This window comes from Myodes glareolus, chromosome 3 (genome assembly GCF_982192425.1).
Source record: "Myodes glareolus chromosome 3, mMyoGla1.1, whole genome shotgun sequence".
In the NCBI taxonomy this organism is placed as follows: domain Eukaryota; kingdom Metazoa; phylum Chordata; class Mammalia; order Rodentia; family Cricetidae; genus Myodes; species Myodes glareolus.
Genome location: NC_142028.1, coordinates 83,260,990 through 83,278,886, shown reverse-complemented (window position 1 = coordinate 83,278,886; position 17,897 = coordinate 83,260,990). Strand labels below are relative to the sequence as shown.

Genomic DNA, 17,897 nt, shown 5'->3' with positions numbered 1-17,897 from the left:
GGCTTGTAATCTTAGCTTGGGCTTTATAGCAAAATCCTGTCCTTCCATGGTCCAAAAATGTGGGCTTATAAGATGACTCAGTGGATAAAGTTGCTTGTCTCCAAACCTGACCATCTGAGTTTGATATGTGGGACCCACATGGTATAATCAAAGAACCAACTTCCACAAATTTCCTCTGACTTCCACATATATATCATGGCACACATATGTTCATACACAATAAGTATAGGAGCAGAAAAAAATGTTTTGCTATGACTGAAAACAATTGCTATCATATGTATATCTTGTGGATACTAGAAACAGCTGCAGTATTTTACAGGCTCTTAACTGCTGAACTATTTCTCCATTCCTACAGTAACTTTTCTGGTTATTAAAATATGTTGACTGAAAAAGATAGCCTCAGGGTTTTTGAAGCATTTTGCTTTTAAAGGTATTAATTCAACAAAATTTGTTTCTCATTCACAGTGGTTTACTTTGTAGAGTGAGTGCTGGAAATGATATGGCATGTCTCACTACTGACTTACTTGCTGCTCTTGGCAAAGTGGAGCCTGTCTTCACTCCCTTAGTGTTAGCCTTTCGCTACTGGGCTAAGGTAAGTAGAACAGAAGAAAATAAGTCGAGCCTTTTCTTGTTCTAATAAATATTATAACGTAGGAGGAAATAGTTGTCTGTCGCATACAGAAAATCGTGTGTGGTTTCATCATGGGCATTAGATAAAGTTTCATAGACATGTAGCAAGTTCCCTTTTCCAGTTGAAACTGTTGATGACCTTGAGCCATTATACATACTGGTTTCTCCTTTATTCACATCTGTGGTAAGATAAGAGAATAAAATAGGAATTTTATGACAGTGCAGTGCATTAAGTTATTTGAAGCTTGTAAATTATTTACTTTTGGAATTTTCTGTTTAATTTATATACTTATATATTTTTAAAAATTTTTTAACTTTATGTGTACAAGTGTTTTGCTACCGTGTGTATGTTAGGTGCCTGGAATCTGGGGAGGTCAGAAGAGGGTGTTGGAACCCCTGTTTCCTGGAGTTACAGAAGCTTGAGAGCTGCCACAGGTGCTGAGAATTAAACCCAGGTCCTATACAAGGACAAGTGCTCTTAACTTCTGGATCAACTCTAGCCATTTTTTAAAAATTTATTTATTTATTAAAAATTTCCACCTCCTCTCCTCCTCCCATTTCCTTCCCCCCTCCCTCTCCAGTCCTAAGAGAAGTCAGGGTACTCTGCCCTGTGGGAAGACCAAGGCCCTCCCCCCTCCATCCATGTCTAGGAAGGTGTGCATCCAGACAGACTAGGCTCCCAAAAAGCCAGTCCATGGAGTAGAATCAAAACCCAGTGCCATTATCATTGGCTTCTCAGTCAGTCCTCCTTGTCAGCCACATTCAGAGAGTCCGATTTGATCACATGCTCATTCAGTCCCAGTCCAGCTGGCTTTGGTGAGCTCCCATTAGATCAGTCCTACCGTCTCCGTGGGTGGATGCACCCCTCACAGTCCTGACTTCCTTGTTCATGTTCTTCCTGAGTGGTGGTATAGAACTGGAGGGCAAGAAAGAGTGTGAGAAAAGGGACCTCCTGCCAGGTCTGATGCTAGTGGTAAGGTTCAGTGACCTGATTGATGGCAGGGCAGAGAAGGTCATGCTTTGTAGATGGAAGTTTCTGATCCTCCAAGTCCCACAAGCATTTAGTCACAAATAAACAGACAGAGGCTTATGTTAATTATAAACTGTTTAGCCTATTGCTCAGGCGTGTTACTAACTACCTCTTAAAATTTAAATTAAACCTACAATTCTTATCTATGTTTAGCCATGTTGCTCGCAAGGCTTTCTCATTTTGCTTCCTTTGTTTCTTGAAGACAACTGACTGTTTGCCTTTCATCTTCCCAGAATTCTAGTCTGGTTGCCTTGCCTATACTTTTTGCCTGGCTACTGGCCAATCAGTGTTTTATTAACCAGTATGAATGACAAATTTCTACAGTGTACAAGAGCCTTATCCCACAGCAATGCTTTGATACAGCACATGGAGGGTAGCTGTGATAGCCAGGTCTTTGTTGGGGTTGTAGATAAAATGGCATTTCAAGTCATAGGCATAGTAACTCTAGAAAGTAGAACTTGTGGTAGAGTTTCATCTTGTACTTGGAGTGGCAGTTGACTAGTGTAGTTGACCTAGACTATGGACAGACTGGCACTCAGGACCATAGTGACAGCATTCACTCTTAGAGATGGTTCATGAGAGCTCAGTCTTGTAGACAGAGGAGATGAGTGGGGATGCAAAAGGCATGATAAGGTGTCCCAGAGATGGAGAGTATCTAGCCATAACTTTGGCTCTCTAATAGGCTGGTAGATTGGCTATTTAGGTAGGATGTACCCCAGACAGGATGGAGTAAGAAGAATTTGTGCTTCAAAATACTGAAGACTTAATTCTTTGGGGTCAGATGGCAGATCAAAAATCAGTGACAGGAGACCCTCTTAGATAGTAGCGATCCGTGTGGCATCAGTTGTTATGTAGTTAAACTTGAAAGTATGAGCACTAAGGTCAGTCTCTTTTCTTTTGAGTAGTTAATATACATTCTTTGAGTTCTGGTAATAGGTAGTTTTATAGATAAAACCTTTTAAATCAAGGTAATAAAGCTATTTAGTTTTATCATATGTAAATCCTAGTCAAGCTACCTGGTTTTCTTAATTTTTAGTTAAAGAATTGTATTTAAAATTTAAACCTTTAAACTTTAAGTTTTTATTTTTAATTTTGATTTCTTTGAGACGGGGTCTCTATTATATTCTCTGTCTTAGAACTGACTATGTAGACCAGGCTGGCCTCAAACTCACAGAGATCCACCTCTGTTTACCTCTCAAGTACTGGGATTAAAGGTGTGTGCCAATTTGTCCAGCCTTATTTTTATTTTCTAAGCAGTGTTTGACATCTAAAAAGAGATCATTGAATTTTCTTCCTTCCTTCCTTCCTTCCTTCCTTCCTTCCTTCCTTCCTTCCTTCCTTCCTTCCTTTCTTCCTTTCTTCCTTTTTTTTTTTGTGTGTGGTTCTTTTTGGTTTTTCAAGACAGGATTTCTCTGTAGCTTTGGAGTCTGTCTTGGAACTAGCTCTTGTAGACCAGGCTGACCTCGAATTCACAGATATCCACCTGCCTCTGCCTCCTGAGTGCTCGGATTAGACGTGTGTGCCACCACTGCCCGGCTTAGATCATTGAATTCTAAAAAGATTTTTCTTGCCTGATGTGGTAGTTTATACCTGTAATTGCACTAATTGTGTGTGTGGTGGGTGGCAAGATGCTTGCAATTTCAAGTGTAGGCTACACAATGAAGTCTTCCATCAGAGTGGATTATATGTGCAGGTAACTAGGAACATGAGGTAATACATTCTGAATGGTGATATTTCAGATTATTTCTTAAGTTTCATTGTTTTTTGAACTTTTTTTAACCGTAAAGCATGAGCTGCTTGTACTATGAAAATTGAAGAAAGCTAAATGCTAGGAATTTCTTCTTTTCTATTTTGCAGTTGTGCTATATTGACTCCCAAACTGATGGTGGAATCCCTTCTTACTGTTTTGCTTTAATGGTGATGTTTTTTCTTCAACAAAGAAAGCCTCCTCTTCTTCCTTGCTTACTTGGAAGTTGGGTAAGCTTGAGTTTGTGATGTATATGTGTATATATATATATAATGTATATTATATATATATAATACTATATAATGTATATATAGTTTTTGCTGAGTGTTGTGCTCAAGCATTTTAAGGTGAAATTCTGGTTTTTCTATCTTTTCTTTCCTCTTTCTCTTTCTTTTTTTAAAAATAATTTTTCTACTACCAATTTGGAATGCCTTTTTATATAGATTGAAGGCTTTGACCCAAAAAGAATGGATGACTTTCAGCTGAAGGGCATAGTAGAAGAGAAGTTTGTGAAATGGGAGTATAATTCAAGTAGTGCAACTGAGAAAAACTTAATTGCTGATGAAAACAAAGCTAAGGCAGACCAACCAAAAGATGATACCAAGAAGACAGAAACAGACAACCAAAGTAATGCCATGAAGGAAAAACATGGCAAAGTAAGCTTTTTGTTTTTTATTTTTAACTTTTCTCTCTGTAGAACTTATGAATACCTTCAAGTGAAACTATTTGACTACTAGTAGATTGACCTCTTGGCCTCATTTTCCTCATCTATACAGTGAGGGGTTGATCTGGTTTAGTTTTTGGTCTGAGATTTTCTAATAAACATACGTATTGTTTAAGTTAAATCAAGGTAATTCTGTTTCCTTTTTCATTTAAACCAGCAAAATCCCCTTAATGGGTTAAGTTTTAATTAAAGTTTAAGCAAAATGTGAATTATGTGGCCAGATTGGGTAGACAAATAAAAAGTCTTTGCTCTGTGAGATGACTTTCTCAGTTAATCAATTCAGCTTGCATTTATTAAAGACCTCCTGTGTTCCAGGCATTTTCTTGAGTGCTAGACAACCATAGGCAAATATACATGGATCGTGTCCTTCATACACTTGTAGTATTCCAAGAATATGTGCACTATTGTTTGAAATGATTGCTCTATTTAACATTGAATTGTTGTAGTTCTCTGGATTTACTTCATTATTTTAGAGTTATCTTTCTTTTTCTTCAACTACCTTCTACTTTTTTCTCAGAGCATTAGTGCTCCCAGTTAATGATCTTGCTTTTTAGTTTTCTGAGATTACTGAAACAATCAAAAGAGGACTACACACTCAACTATCATCTCTGTCATTTTTACTCAGATTCTTCCTTGCTTCGTCTATTTCTAAAGGAACTTCCCATGCCATAATCTAAAGGTATCTTTTCCATTGCCTTCTGAATTATTTCAGGATATATTACTTCAGCAATTTTCTTTCCTTCCTAAATTGTCAACTTTTCATTCTTTAATCAAGCATTCTTCTATTTCTCTCATTTTAAAGAAAAATGTTAAGTACCTTCCCTCCCATCTATTCTTGGTTTCCCTTTGTAGTAAACTAAATAGAATTGCTTCTATTCATGATTTTCATTTTTCTGTGTCTCTTTAACTCACATTATCAATCTGCCAAAACCTGTATTATTAGCTTCTATTTTGTCAAATTTTATGGTCTCTTAAAATTATATCTTTGTAATAGCAACATTTTCCAGTTGATAATAATTTCAGCACACCACACCTGTAGCTGTTTAGTCCATTTCAGATTTTTCTTTGCTAATTCATTTTTTTTTCTCCAGTTAGTTAACGTTGAAATGCTATGAGCTTGATTTATGATCTCTCTTTTTCTTTTTTTAAAAGATTTATTAATTTATTATGACTTAATGTGCATTGGTGTTTTGCCTGAATGTATTGTGTGAGGAAACCAAATCTGCTGGCACTGGAGTCACAAAAAGGTGTGAGCTTCCATGCAGGCGCTAGGAATTGAACCTGGGTCCTCTGGAGGAGCAACCAGTGCTTTTAACTGCTGAACCATCTCTGAACCAATCTGCCTTTTTCTAATATATCTTCTTTCCTGTGGTAGTGATCCTGTCCAATCCTTTTGATTTTTAGTGCTATCTGTAGGAGCCTAGTTAGTGTCTTCTTATGTATCTAGGTATGTCTAAACTGAACTTTGGATATTACTCTCAAATTTGGAAGGAAGTCTTTCATGTTTCATCAGTTGATAATGCTTCATCCTTTTAAGCATTCAGCTTAAAACTTCAGAAACATTCTTTATTCCTTTCTTTCTTGAAAATCCTATATAAGGTATATTAAAAATTCTTAAATCTTGTTATTTTTATTTCAAAATATATCTAGAATAGCATCACCTTTTACTGCGTAGTGTTACCATTCTAGTTCTAGCCACTGTCATCCTGGCCTGGATTTTTGCACTGTTTTCTAACAGATAATTCCTGCATGTACTCTGACCTTTATACTTAGCATCATCGTAATCTGGGTGGCCATAAAAAGGTTAAGTCAGTTATTGCCCTTGTCTGTCCTTGCACAAAAATGTTATCAGTTTGTTTCTCATTTCATTTAGTATAGAAAAATCAAGTAGTCATTGGATCACTCTTTGCTTCTTCCGTTTTCTTCTACTACACTAGCTTTCAGTCTTCTCTTTTGTTCTCCGCGTCTTCCTCCTCCACTTTCTCTCCTTCCTGTGTTGCTGAAATTCACATGGTTTTCTTTTTAAAGCTAGTCACTCTTTGGTGTTATGTGTGTGTATCTGCTCCCCATTCTTAGAACACATTTCTCTTTTCATCAGGTCAGGATTTCTCAACAAAACTGATCCTGACACTCAGTTTAGCACTTAATTTTTTTCTATTCCTTTATTTCCATCTCTTTTGTTATGGTCAACTCACCTTCCCCCCCCCCCCCCCCCGCCATGGTATTTAGCTGCTTCTAACTTATAATTTAGTCTACCAGTCAAAGCATGTTTGTTCTCTTCTTATAAGCTCCATGAAGGCAAGAACCTTGACTTCTTTTAAAAGATTATCCCAAATCCCACCTTAACATTCAAGAGCTTCAAAAAAATTTAAAGGATAGGTGTGGTGCTTGTAATTCTAGTACTTGGGAGGTTGTATCTTATGCTACAATCTTGTTTGCATTACAGGGTGAAACTTTGTCTCAGGCTCACACATCTAGTCAATAAAACAAATACAAGAAAGATTAAAAAGCAAAACAACAAAAAAACTACAAGGACTGGAGATGTACCTCAGTGGCAGAGCATTTGCTTAACATTGTGCAAGCCCTTGGGTTCCATCCACAGTGTTCTCATCCCACACGCTCACACATACAGAAACCCTAGTCTTTGGATATCAGTCTGGATATCCCAGATCAGTTAAATCAGATTCCTAGAAGTGATACGGAATTTAATGCTCACTTGGTGATTGTTTTGTGCAGTCAAACTTGAGAGTCACTGGCTTAATGAAAAAGCACAGAATTCCTTGGATTTTTGTAATTCAAACTGACTTTTTTTTTGCTTTTGATAATGCTTTGTTATGCCTGTTTGAAAACATAATCACTTAAATTTTTTCTAATTAACAACTTACTGATTTTATAGTTTTGAGAAACATAAATAATGAAAAGTATTTTCTCTTCTAGTCTCCTTTAACATTGGAAGCACCAAATCAGGTACCCTTGGGACAGTTGTGGCTGGAGTTACTAAAATTTTACACACTGGATTTTGCTTTGGAGGAATATGTCATATGTGTACGGATACAAGATGTTCTAACAAGAGAAAACAAAAACTGGCCTAAAAGACGAATAGCCATTGAAGGTGAGATGATATGCTGTGTATGTGTGAGCTGTTTAGTGTCGTGGTCCTTACCATCTAACACTGTGTTCTAAACTTTATCCCTTGGGTATGCTAAAGAAAATGATAACTGGTTCGACATCAGATCCCAAGCACATAATTACGCTATAACAAAAAGCCAGATGTAGTTTTTCATGCCTTCAGTCATAGCACTTTGGAGGCTTAGGCAGGAGAATTGCCACAATGAGTTTCTTTTCAGCTTGGACTATAAGAGTGAGATCCTTGTTCAAAAAGATACTATGGCAAGAAATGAAGAGTGCTGGAATTTGAAAGGTTTCATTTAGTGACAGTGTATGGGGAAGCAGAATATCACAGTTTCTAGTAATATCTTGATTGAAACTGATTTTTGAATTGATTGTAGCGATTCTTTTATAAATTATTTTTTCTCTTTTAGCTTTTGATTTTATGGAAGAAACCAAAGATACCACATTTGTCTTTCTTATGCTTTTTTTAAGAATTTATTTGGACCCTGGGTTAGAAAACTTTGGGAACATATTCTCTGTTGACATTGCAGCAGTTAAGATTTGTTTATGTAAGCATGGAAGTATAATTTGTTAGCAGAAACTTAGCCATTGATCATTTTCTTTTTTACTAGATCCATTTTCAGTCAAGAGGAATGTTGCACGGAGCTTAAACAGCCAGCTTGTTTATGAATATGTTGTGGAGAGATTCAGGGCAGCTTATCGGTATTTTGCTTGTCCTCAAAGGAAGGGTGGAAATAAATCTACAGTGGATTTCAAGAAAAAAGAGAAGGGGAAATTAAGCAATAAGAAACCAGTGAAGTCTGATTGTTTGGCAACCAACTGTTGCATTCTTGGGGAAAGCACAGAAAAAGTAAACACAGAGAAAGATCAATCTGCTAAATCTGATGAAATGGAACTTACATCACAGAGATGTATCGTTGACAATGACAGTTTGTTGGTAAATGAACTAGGTTTGGCTGACCATGGACAAGATTCTTCATCTCTTTCTACTGCCAGGGAAGGCAGTGAATTGGAGCAAAAACCAGCTGAGAAACAAGGTGATTTAACACCATCAGAAACTTCTTTAAAAAAGGTACTCAGCCAGTGTAATTGCATTGGGTCCCCTGATGGAGCTGAATCTGCTGGAATAGACTGCAGATCGAATTTAGAGATGGAGAGTTCACATCAGACTGTGTGCAACAACTTATCTGCTACCTCTTGCAACTGCAAAGCTACAGAAGCTCCTTCTGACTTTATTGATGATGATGATAACCTCCCTTCCCAGGAACTATATTATGTGTTTGATAAATTTATTTTAACCTCTGGCAAGGTAGGATACGGTAAACAATTTGTAAAACTTCGTGGTTACAGTATGACTATTGATAGTTTTTAGATTTATTAATAGTAACATAAAATAGCATCTGTGGTAGTGACTTGTTTTGGAATGATATTTTAATGTGAATCTATCTTTTACTTATATTTTTTCCTATCGTTTCAGTTAAAAAGAGCATATAAAATGTAATCAATAATCCAACTAGTAATTGTTTTCTTCTCCTTTTCATACATGAAATTATTTATCTGGTATTATGAAAATCAGATTAACAAAACAGTGTATATTTTAAAATTCTGCTTATTTATATATAAAATTATGTTTCTCTTTAAAAAGTAGACAAAGTTTTAATTTAAATAATTTTCCTTTTTATTTTTGGTGTATCATATAACTATACTTCTAAGTTGTAGTTGAAACTAAGAACAAGAGTCAAAACATGGAGAATGTAGATTCTGTTCTGACACTGAACATTTCTGAACTTTTTAATATCCTTTGTGAATTGCAGGAGTTCTGTCCTTTTAAAGTGGAAGGATCTGAACTTAAACTTTTTAGAATGTTCAAAGTACTACAGCGAATAGAAAAGAAGCAGTAACTGTTTTGTGAATAAAGGAGTTTTAGCTAAATTTCAATTCTTAAAGTTCCGTGTACATTACTAAAAGAGCTGCATTCAGAATGGCAAAGTGATTATTTAGATTTAATTGTAAGCATAGTAGATTATCGAGGGAAAATGAACTGGAAAATTACTGTTTTATCAGTAATTACTTATAGAAAAAGTGTAAGCTTCTTAACCTATTTACTGTGCATTGTTTCTTTTTTTAAAAAAATCTCTTTTTTGGTACTGGGGAGATGAATAGGTGGCTAAGAGGTTCCACTTGTTGGCTTACATCATCTCTCTAGTTCTAGGGGATGACTTATTCTGACCTCTGTGGACACTGCAAACACATACATATATCCACACATACTCAGATGCATACATGTGCACATAATATAAAAATTTTTAAAATATATTAAGATGAGATTGGATTTTTAAAAACTATTCTTATTTAATCTGTATGGGTATTATGTCTACATGTTTGTCTGTGCACCACTTGCCGAGGCCAGAAAAGGATATTAGATTACTGGGAACTGTAGTTAACAAAGATGGTTGTGAGCTGCTATTCGGTGCTAGGAATTGAATCCAGGATCCTCTGCAAGGAGCAGCCAGTGCTTTAACCTGATCTCTTCAACCCAGATTTATAGTTTTAAAGGCTGTAGAGACTCTACACACACACACACACACACACACACACACACACACACACACACTCTAGCACGCACGCATGTGCACACACAACTTGATGTGTGATAAGTCAACACCTCTGAAATCATAACCACTGATAATGCCACAAATATATTCATCATTTCAAAAAGTCCTTTCTTTACCTTTTTTTCCTTTTGTGGTAACTTTAATCTCCTTGCAAAATTTTAAGACCATAATACAGTATTATTCACAGGCCCAGTATTAATCACAGTGACTTTCCAGAACCTGTTTATTTTACATAAATGAAATTTTGTACCTTTGATCTCACACTTCCTCCTTTTATTCTTCTCCACCCAGCCAGAATTTCTTTATTTTTTATAAGGATACATCTATTATATATTATTCAGGTTATAGTATTTAGTTATATAGACTGTTGAAAAGATTAACTAATGGCAAATTGGTAGAAAAATCTCTTAGGGAAGTACAGTTTGCATTCCTTATAACTTACCCCTCCCTCCCCCAAATTTATACTAAGGTAATAAGTACCATATCTTTTACTTTACTAATAAAATGTAACTTAAAAAATATTCGTTGTAGCTGGCTAGGTGTGCCTGTAAATTTACCCTTGGAAGAGCGAAACAGGGAGATTGTCAGTTTGAGACCCACTTGGACGACACAGTCAGTTTTGAGTACAGCCTGTCCTATAAATTAATACTATGTTTTACAGTAGGAAAGAATTTCTACTCTAAATATATCATTTTAGAAAACAGCAGAACAGAATGCTTTGAAAAACTGATAGCGGGCATAGTGGTATGTCTTTAATCCCAGCATTTGGAAGGCAGCTCTGAGTGGATCTCTGAGTTGGAGACCATCATGGTCTCTATAGTGAGTCCTAGGACATCTAGAGGTGTATAGTAAGACTTTGTCTCAAAAAACAGAAAATAAAAGCTGGTAGAAATTTGTGTAGTACTCTTAATTGAATATTCACATAAATTTAATTGTTTTATGATATTATTGTTCCTCTAGAAGTTTCTGTATATAATCTGTTGTTTAGTTTTTTTAAATTTACGTGTATGAGTGTTTGCCTATATGTGTGTATATGCAGCACATATGTGCTTGGTGCCTAAGGAGGCAGTAGAGGTTGTCTGTCCCACTCAAACTGGAGTTATAGGTGGTTGTGAGGTGTCTTGTAGGTTCTAGGAGTCAAATCCAGGTTCTCTGCAAGAGCTTAAATGTTGTCTCTCCTCTGCAGTCCCCTTTATTGTATAATTTGAATCCAGAGTTTCTGGCTATGTAGATGTCCAGGCTAGCATTGGAGGAAGTCTTTAGGTACACATAATAACAATGAGGTATAGCAATCTTCCTTAGTCATGTTTGCTTTTTTTTCCCCCCCAAGACAAGGTTTCTCTGTAGCATTGGTGCCTGTCCTGGAACTAGCTCTTGTAGACAGACTGGCCTCGAACTTTGCCTCTCCCTCCTGAGTGCTGGGCTTAAAGGTGTGCGCCACCACTGCCCGGCTCCTTTATTGATTCTTAAGACAGAAAATCCTTAAAGTAAAAAGAAAGATGCAGTTTATAATATTTTTATGAATAACTTTTTTAGGTCTTAGTAAATTAAAAACACAAGGTAGGAACTGTGGAATATAGCTCAGTTGGTAGTGTACTTACGTGCGTGGAAGTTTGATTTCCAGAATTGTATAAACTCAGTGTGGTAGTTCATACCTGAAATCTCAGCCCTCGCGAAACAGGCAGGGGGAACCCGAAGTTCTAGGTCATTCTTGTCTATATTACCAGTTTAAGGCCACCTTGGGCTGCTAAGAACCTGTTTTATAATCCAGATAGATGGCTGGAGAAATGACCCAGCAGTGCACTGACTGCTTTTTCAGAAGACCTTGGTTCTATTCCCAGCACTTACACGAGGGCTCACAATCATGTCTAATTCCAGTTCCTGGGGATCTGATGCTTGCTTCTGCCCTTGAGCACCAGATGTGCAAGTGGTGCACAGATAACCAATACACATAAAATAAAGATTAATATTGGCGGAGGAACCCAGACAAATAAGTACAAGGTATATGTTTTTCCTGTGGGAATTGATCAGGCTGTTTGAATTAATGCAGACCTTTTGTATTGCCTGTTATTTTCTATATCTTATGTTTCCAGGTAAATTGTTAATGATGTAATATTGGTGGGAGAAGAAAGCAGTTAAAACAAGTTTTTATATTACTTGTATTTCATAACAGCTTTTTACAAAACTCTCCCAAATTAATAGGTTATCAGAACTGAGTTAACTACATAGTGTTTGTTGCTGCTGTATTTTTGAATCTGCTTTCTAAGTGGTGAAATAACGTAAAAGTTCATTGGATTGTTTTTTAATCATTGTTTAGCCGCCAACAATAGTATGCAGCATCTGCAAAAAGGATGGCCATTCAAAAAACGATTGCCCAGAGGATTTCAGGAAAATTGATCTAAAACCTCTACCACCAATGACAAATCGATTTCGAGAAATACTTGATTTAGTATGTAAAAGATGTTTTGGTAAGTGTTTGGTACTAAAACTACTGGAAGTAGGTTTTTAGATATTGAATATTTTCTAATTTAAAAACGATTTTCAGTTTTGATCGGGCAGAGGTTTTTTTTATTAATAATTAAGATCAAGCATAGTTATTTACTAAGTGCTGATCATTCTGGGTACTTTGTTAAATGCAAAGGAAAGTATAACGGAGTCCATATGTACTGCTTTAAGAAACTTCATTGGCTGAGCGAATTCCCACAACAATGCAAGGGATAATGCAAGAGTTAAAACTTAGACTGAATATTTGAGTTATCTAATATTGTAGTTACTAGTTCTTTGTACTTATTGAATTAGGCTAGTTAAAGCTATGTAAAGCTAAAAAATATAATTGGCTTATCTCAAGCTAGTGTTCATGAAACTAGTTTGTGGGTACTGTGTTGGAAGGTCTAGATCGAGAACATTTCTTGTGTGCTTTTGAACAGTATTTTCCTAGCTGGATATAGAATATACATACCTAAATTAGCATAATTCTAACTAAATATGGCTGGATATGGTGGCATACCCTTGTAATCCTAGCACTAGGAAAGCTGAGGTGGTATTACAAATTTGAGGCCAGCCTAGACTACATGGCAGTACCCTGTCTCAAATCTATTATGGGGTTGGCTCAGCAGTTAAGATCACTTGCATCTTGTACAGAGCATCCAGGTTTAGTTCTGTGAATCCACATGTTGATTCATAGCCACCTGTGACTCCGGTTCTGTGGTGCTCAATGCTCTCTTGGCAGGCACCAGGCAGGCACATGGTTCACACGCATGCATGGAAGCAAAACACTCAAAAATAAAGCCTTTAAAAAAATCTGTTAGGTACATATAGGAATCTGGTATGATCATTTGATATTTCCCTTTGTCAGATACTCAATAGTGGAATAATTAGATAATTTTTTAAATTTTTAATTAATTTTGTAATTTATTTATGAGTGCCTAAATGTATGTGCACCACAATGAATGCAGTATCCATGGAGGCCTCGAGAGGGTGTCAGTTCCCATGGAACTGTGTTACAGATGGTTTTGAGCTGCTTGTTATGTGGGTGCTGGGAATTAACCTGGCAGCCAGTGCTCTTAACTGCTGAACCATCTTTCTAGCTCTATATCATGTTTTCTTTTTTTTTTCTCCTCTTCTTCCTTTTTTCTCATTTTCATTTTATTTCTTTTTTCTTTCTTTCTGTTTTTGGTTTTTCGAGACAGGGTTTCTCTGTAGCTTTGGGGCTTGTCCTGGAACTACTGTCTTGTAGATCAGGCTGGCCTTGAACTCACAGAGATCTGCTTGCCTCTGCCTCCTAGCACTGGGTAAAGGTGTGTGCTACAATGCCTAGCTGATAGCATCTTTTCTTAGAGTGGCTTTATTAAGCTATAGTCTACTACCTCTGTAAATAGTCATTTCTTTATTTCATTGTTTACTCATGGACATCTCATACTTTTGGGTGTAATCCAATATAACTTATTGGACCTTGTGTGTCTGAAATAACTCCATCAGTGTGTGGGTTTTTTAAAATCATTTTTAGGCTTCTTTCTTAGGGTACCACAAGATACCCCAGGCCCATTGTGCATGTTTTCTAACATAGTACTAAAGTTAGACTTTTCTCCAAGGTACCTTAATTTCTTTCATTGGAGAATAGTAGGTTTCAAGATGTGAATTCGAAGTGTTCTGTTTTATTGTTGATGGTTTGTTTTTGAGACAGAGTTTCACTAAGTAACCTTGGCTAGCCGAAATCTGAGGCATGCCCACTTGTTCCTCTCAAGTGCAGAGTTTAAAGGTTTGCAGGTTTGTGTCACTACACCCGTCATGTGTTCTTTTTTTTTCAAGACAAGGTTTCTCTGTAGCTTTGGAGCCTGTCCTGGAACTAGCTACTGCAGACCAGGCTGGTCTCGAACTCACAGAGCTCCACCTGCCTCTGCCTCCTGAGTGCTGGGCCATCATGTGTTCTTAACATTATTGCAATGTTGTTGTTTTTAGACTATCTCAGCAAGAAAACACAATATTAATCCATATGGATATATACTTACCTATAAGTTTTTCTATATGCAGTCATCTTACTTATGTTAGCCTAAACATGATTTCACAGTCTCTTCTCTGAACCTAAGCCATTACATTCTTCATTCTTTCCTCTTCTCTTGTAAGTAGAAATCCAGTTCTCATAATCTATTATTAAAAACTATTTGTTTCATTTCAGTACACCTGATTAGCAGTTTCAAAACTGTTAAGTGAAACTCCTGAGAAATAAAGTCATCAGAGTTGAGTGCTTATATATTTTCTTTTGGCCTTAAATTTAGAGATTGCACTCATTGTTTTTTGTTTTTTTTTTTTTCTCCTTTCTTTCAAACAGATTGCTGTTTTGTTGGTTGATTAGTTTGGTTTTTCAAGAAACAGGGTTTTTTTTGTGTGGCCTTAGCTGTCCTAGAAGTAGCTCTGTAAACCAGGCTGGCCTCAAACTGCCTGCCTCTGCCTCCCAATGGCTGGGATTAAAGGTGTGCCACCACCACTCAGCTATTTTGTTTTGTTTTGTCTTTTGAAACTGGGTCTCTGTAGCCCTGGAACTCATTAGACCAGGCTTACATTCATTTTCAAAATAGCTTTGGTTCAGTACTTTTGTCCCACTCCTCCCTTGAATGAAGGCTTTTCATACATTTATAAAATAGATTCTTTCGCCAGTCTGCATTCCATTCTGAGATACTTTTATCTCGTATCATTTTGTAAAGTTTGTTTACCTTAAAACAGTTTTCTTTTCGTTTAGCCTTTAAAGTAGTAGGTTTCCTTGGGATGGTTATAAATATATATCATTAACTTATGCTTTGTTCTCATTCACTTCAGTTTACTCTTGGTGTTCTTGGTTCCAGGATTTTTGTGTTAGAATTTAATCATATTAATCGAAATTTCAGAGCGTTCAACTTAAAAAAATAAAAATAGGTTTATTTGGGCTCATATTTGAGGGGATTTAACCTATCACTTTGTGCCTATGATGAGGTGGTATATTGTAGCAGAAGTTTATGGTCTATTAAAACCATACTTCTCAAAGTTGTTATGCAAAAGAGAAGAAGAAGTATGTAGGATTCCAGTGTTTCCACTCTTCAAGGACATGCTTCCTATGGTTAGAAGACTTCCTCCTGTTGTTATACCTCTTAAAGGTTCCATCTATAGCATACTGGTCTAGGACCAAATCTCTTTGTAATACATGTACTTAACTAAGCCATGTCCATAAGGAGAATATTATATAGAATAGTTTCACAGCTCCAAACTGAAAAGAAAGCAACTGTATTCCATCTGCTCAGTTTTTCTCTCTACTATGAGTACTCATATATTTGCTTATAAAAATTATTATTGCTGTTTTTATTCTTAAAATTATTTTATGTGCTTGGGGGTTTTGCCTGCAATTATGTCTGTACACAATATGTGTACATTGACTTCAGAGCCAGAAGAAAGTGTTGGGGCCACTAGAACTGGAGTTAGAGACAGTTGTGAGCCATTATCTGGGTGCTGGGGATTGAATCTGGGTTCTGTGGAATAGCACCTAGTGTTCTTAACCACAGAACCATCATTTCAGCCTAATACATTTTCTTTTATAAGGATAAATACTGAATTAGCTAATCATAACAGATATTTAAGTAAGTTCTTGCATTACTTTTGTTACTATTGTAGAGTTTTGGGTGTGAGGCTTTGGAAGCGATGGAGTGAGGGAGACTGTTCTTAAGATATTTGCTTGATCCTATTGGGAATGAAACAGGAATGTAAATGAAGACTGGAAAACAGAACAAACATTAGAAAACCGTGCTATTCTGTTGCAGGCAATTTGAAATAGTAAAGAATTTCAGTGAAGGTGAGGTCTCAGCTGCAGGGAGGTAGAGTAGCTAATAGGGAAAATGGAAATTTTGACAAGATACTTATTTAACTGAACACAGAAAGAGGGAAATGTGAACGTGGAAAGAGTTAAATGTCTGAAGAAGACAGTATTGGTTTTTAAAAGGTAAATATATTTGTAGACCGTAGGGAAAATTATCATGTATAATATACATATATTTTAAATCTTTTTCTGCCCCCTGTCCTTTCTCTAATACCATCTATGGTATTAAATTCATAAAAGTAAATAAGTAGTGATAATATTGAGTCAAAATTTTTAGGTTAAAAGCCTGAAGAAATTATCATTCTAATTTTCTCACTTTTCTTTCTCTTTTTCATATAGATGAATTATCACCACCTTGCTCTGAACAACACAACAGGGAGCAAATTTTAATTGGCTTGGAAAAATTTATTCAAAAAGAGTATGATGGTATGTTATAGGCTTAATGTTGGCTGTTATTGTTACTGTAATCACATGGTTTTGATTTTGACTGACTTAAAAATGTTTGTTAACTGTTATATGTTAAGTACTATTCTAGGTTCTGTGACTGTATTACTCATAAAAGAGAAACTTCTGTCATTAGTATATTTAAGAGGGAATAGCAGTCAAGTTAAATACATATAAATATATCAGTAAATAGTAAATGCTGTTAAGACTATGGTGATTAAAGAAGTGAGAGGTTGTGTAGTAAATCTCTCATGACGTAGCATTTGAGTTGAGTCTGAAAAATATGAAGGAACACATTATATGAATTTCCAAGGAGAGAACATTATAGAAAGAAAGAGTGGATACTAAGTCTTAGATTATGACTGACATTCTTATAAGACTCATTGGAGGTCCAGTGTGTCTGAAGTGGAATGTGTAAGATACTTTTTAATAGAAAGATGAGGTCATAGAGGTATCCTAAAGATTAGATCATTAGGACCATTTGGACATTGGTAGAAAGACTTTTTGTTTAATGAGAGCTATACAGTATTTATATCATTAAATAATAATCATCTCAGAGAACAGAGTATAACACTCTAAGAGTACAAGCAAGAACATTGCAGAGAACTGTGATGTAAGTACAGATGAAGCACAGATGTGGAGGAGGTAAGTGGTCAGAATTGGGTTATATTTGAAGGTAGAGCTAGCAGGAATTGCTAGTGCATGTGTGATATAATGGAAAGAAAAACTAAGCACGATCTGAAGGCTTTTGCTCCAAAATAGCAGAACAGTTTTTTTTTTTAATGAGCTTAGACAATCAAGAGGTTTATGATCAAGTAATTTAGAAAAGGGTATTCACAGTAATTTATTTAGAGCTGGGCAGATAGCTCACTTTAAGTGTTGTAAAGATGAGGACCTGAGTTTTATTCCCAGAACCAATGTAAAAACATAGGGTGCAAGGACTGGAGAAATGCCTCAGTGGTTGAGAACACTTGTTCTTTCAGGGAACCTGAGTTTGGTTCTCAGCACTAGTGTCCAGTGAACTGTAATTCTAGAGATTCAGCACTCTTTTGGTCACTACAAGCAGTTGCATGCATGTGTGCATACATGCCCACGCACACATGTGTACACACATTTTTAATCTCAGTACTGAGGAGGCAGAGACAGGCTTCCTATCCCTGGTGCTCACTGGCCAGCTATCCTAATTGATGAGGTCCAGACCAATTTTAAGTCTGCCCCCTCTCTTTTAAATAAAA

General features: G+C 36.3%; 1 protein-coding gene across 7 annotated transcripts in view; it reads left to right on the top strand.

Moving 5' to 3' along the window:
• Tut4 (terminal uridylyl transferase 4) overlaps positions 1-17,897 on the top strand; it is a 91,948-nt gene that overhangs the window by 33,218 nt on the left and 40,833 nt on the right. For 6 of the 7 annotated variants that reach the window (XM_085686391.2, XM_085686390.2, XM_085686389.2 and 3 more), the window contains exons 9-15: positions 466-592; positions 3,518-3,637; positions 3,851-4,063; positions 7,069-7,243; positions 7,875-8,572; positions 12,196-12,346; positions 16,558-16,644. In XM_085686391.2, the coding sequence (XP_085542517.1) occupies positions 466-592; positions 3,518-3,637; positions 3,851-4,063; positions 7,069-7,243; positions 7,875-8,572; positions 12,196-12,346; positions 16,558-16,644 (1,571 nt within the window). The remainder of the gene's footprint in view (positions 1-465; positions 593-3,517; positions 3,638-3,850; positions 4,064-7,068; positions 7,244-7,874; positions 8,573-12,195; positions 12,347-16,557; positions 16,645-17,897) is intronic. The other variant, XM_085686392.2, reaches the window with a different exon arrangement.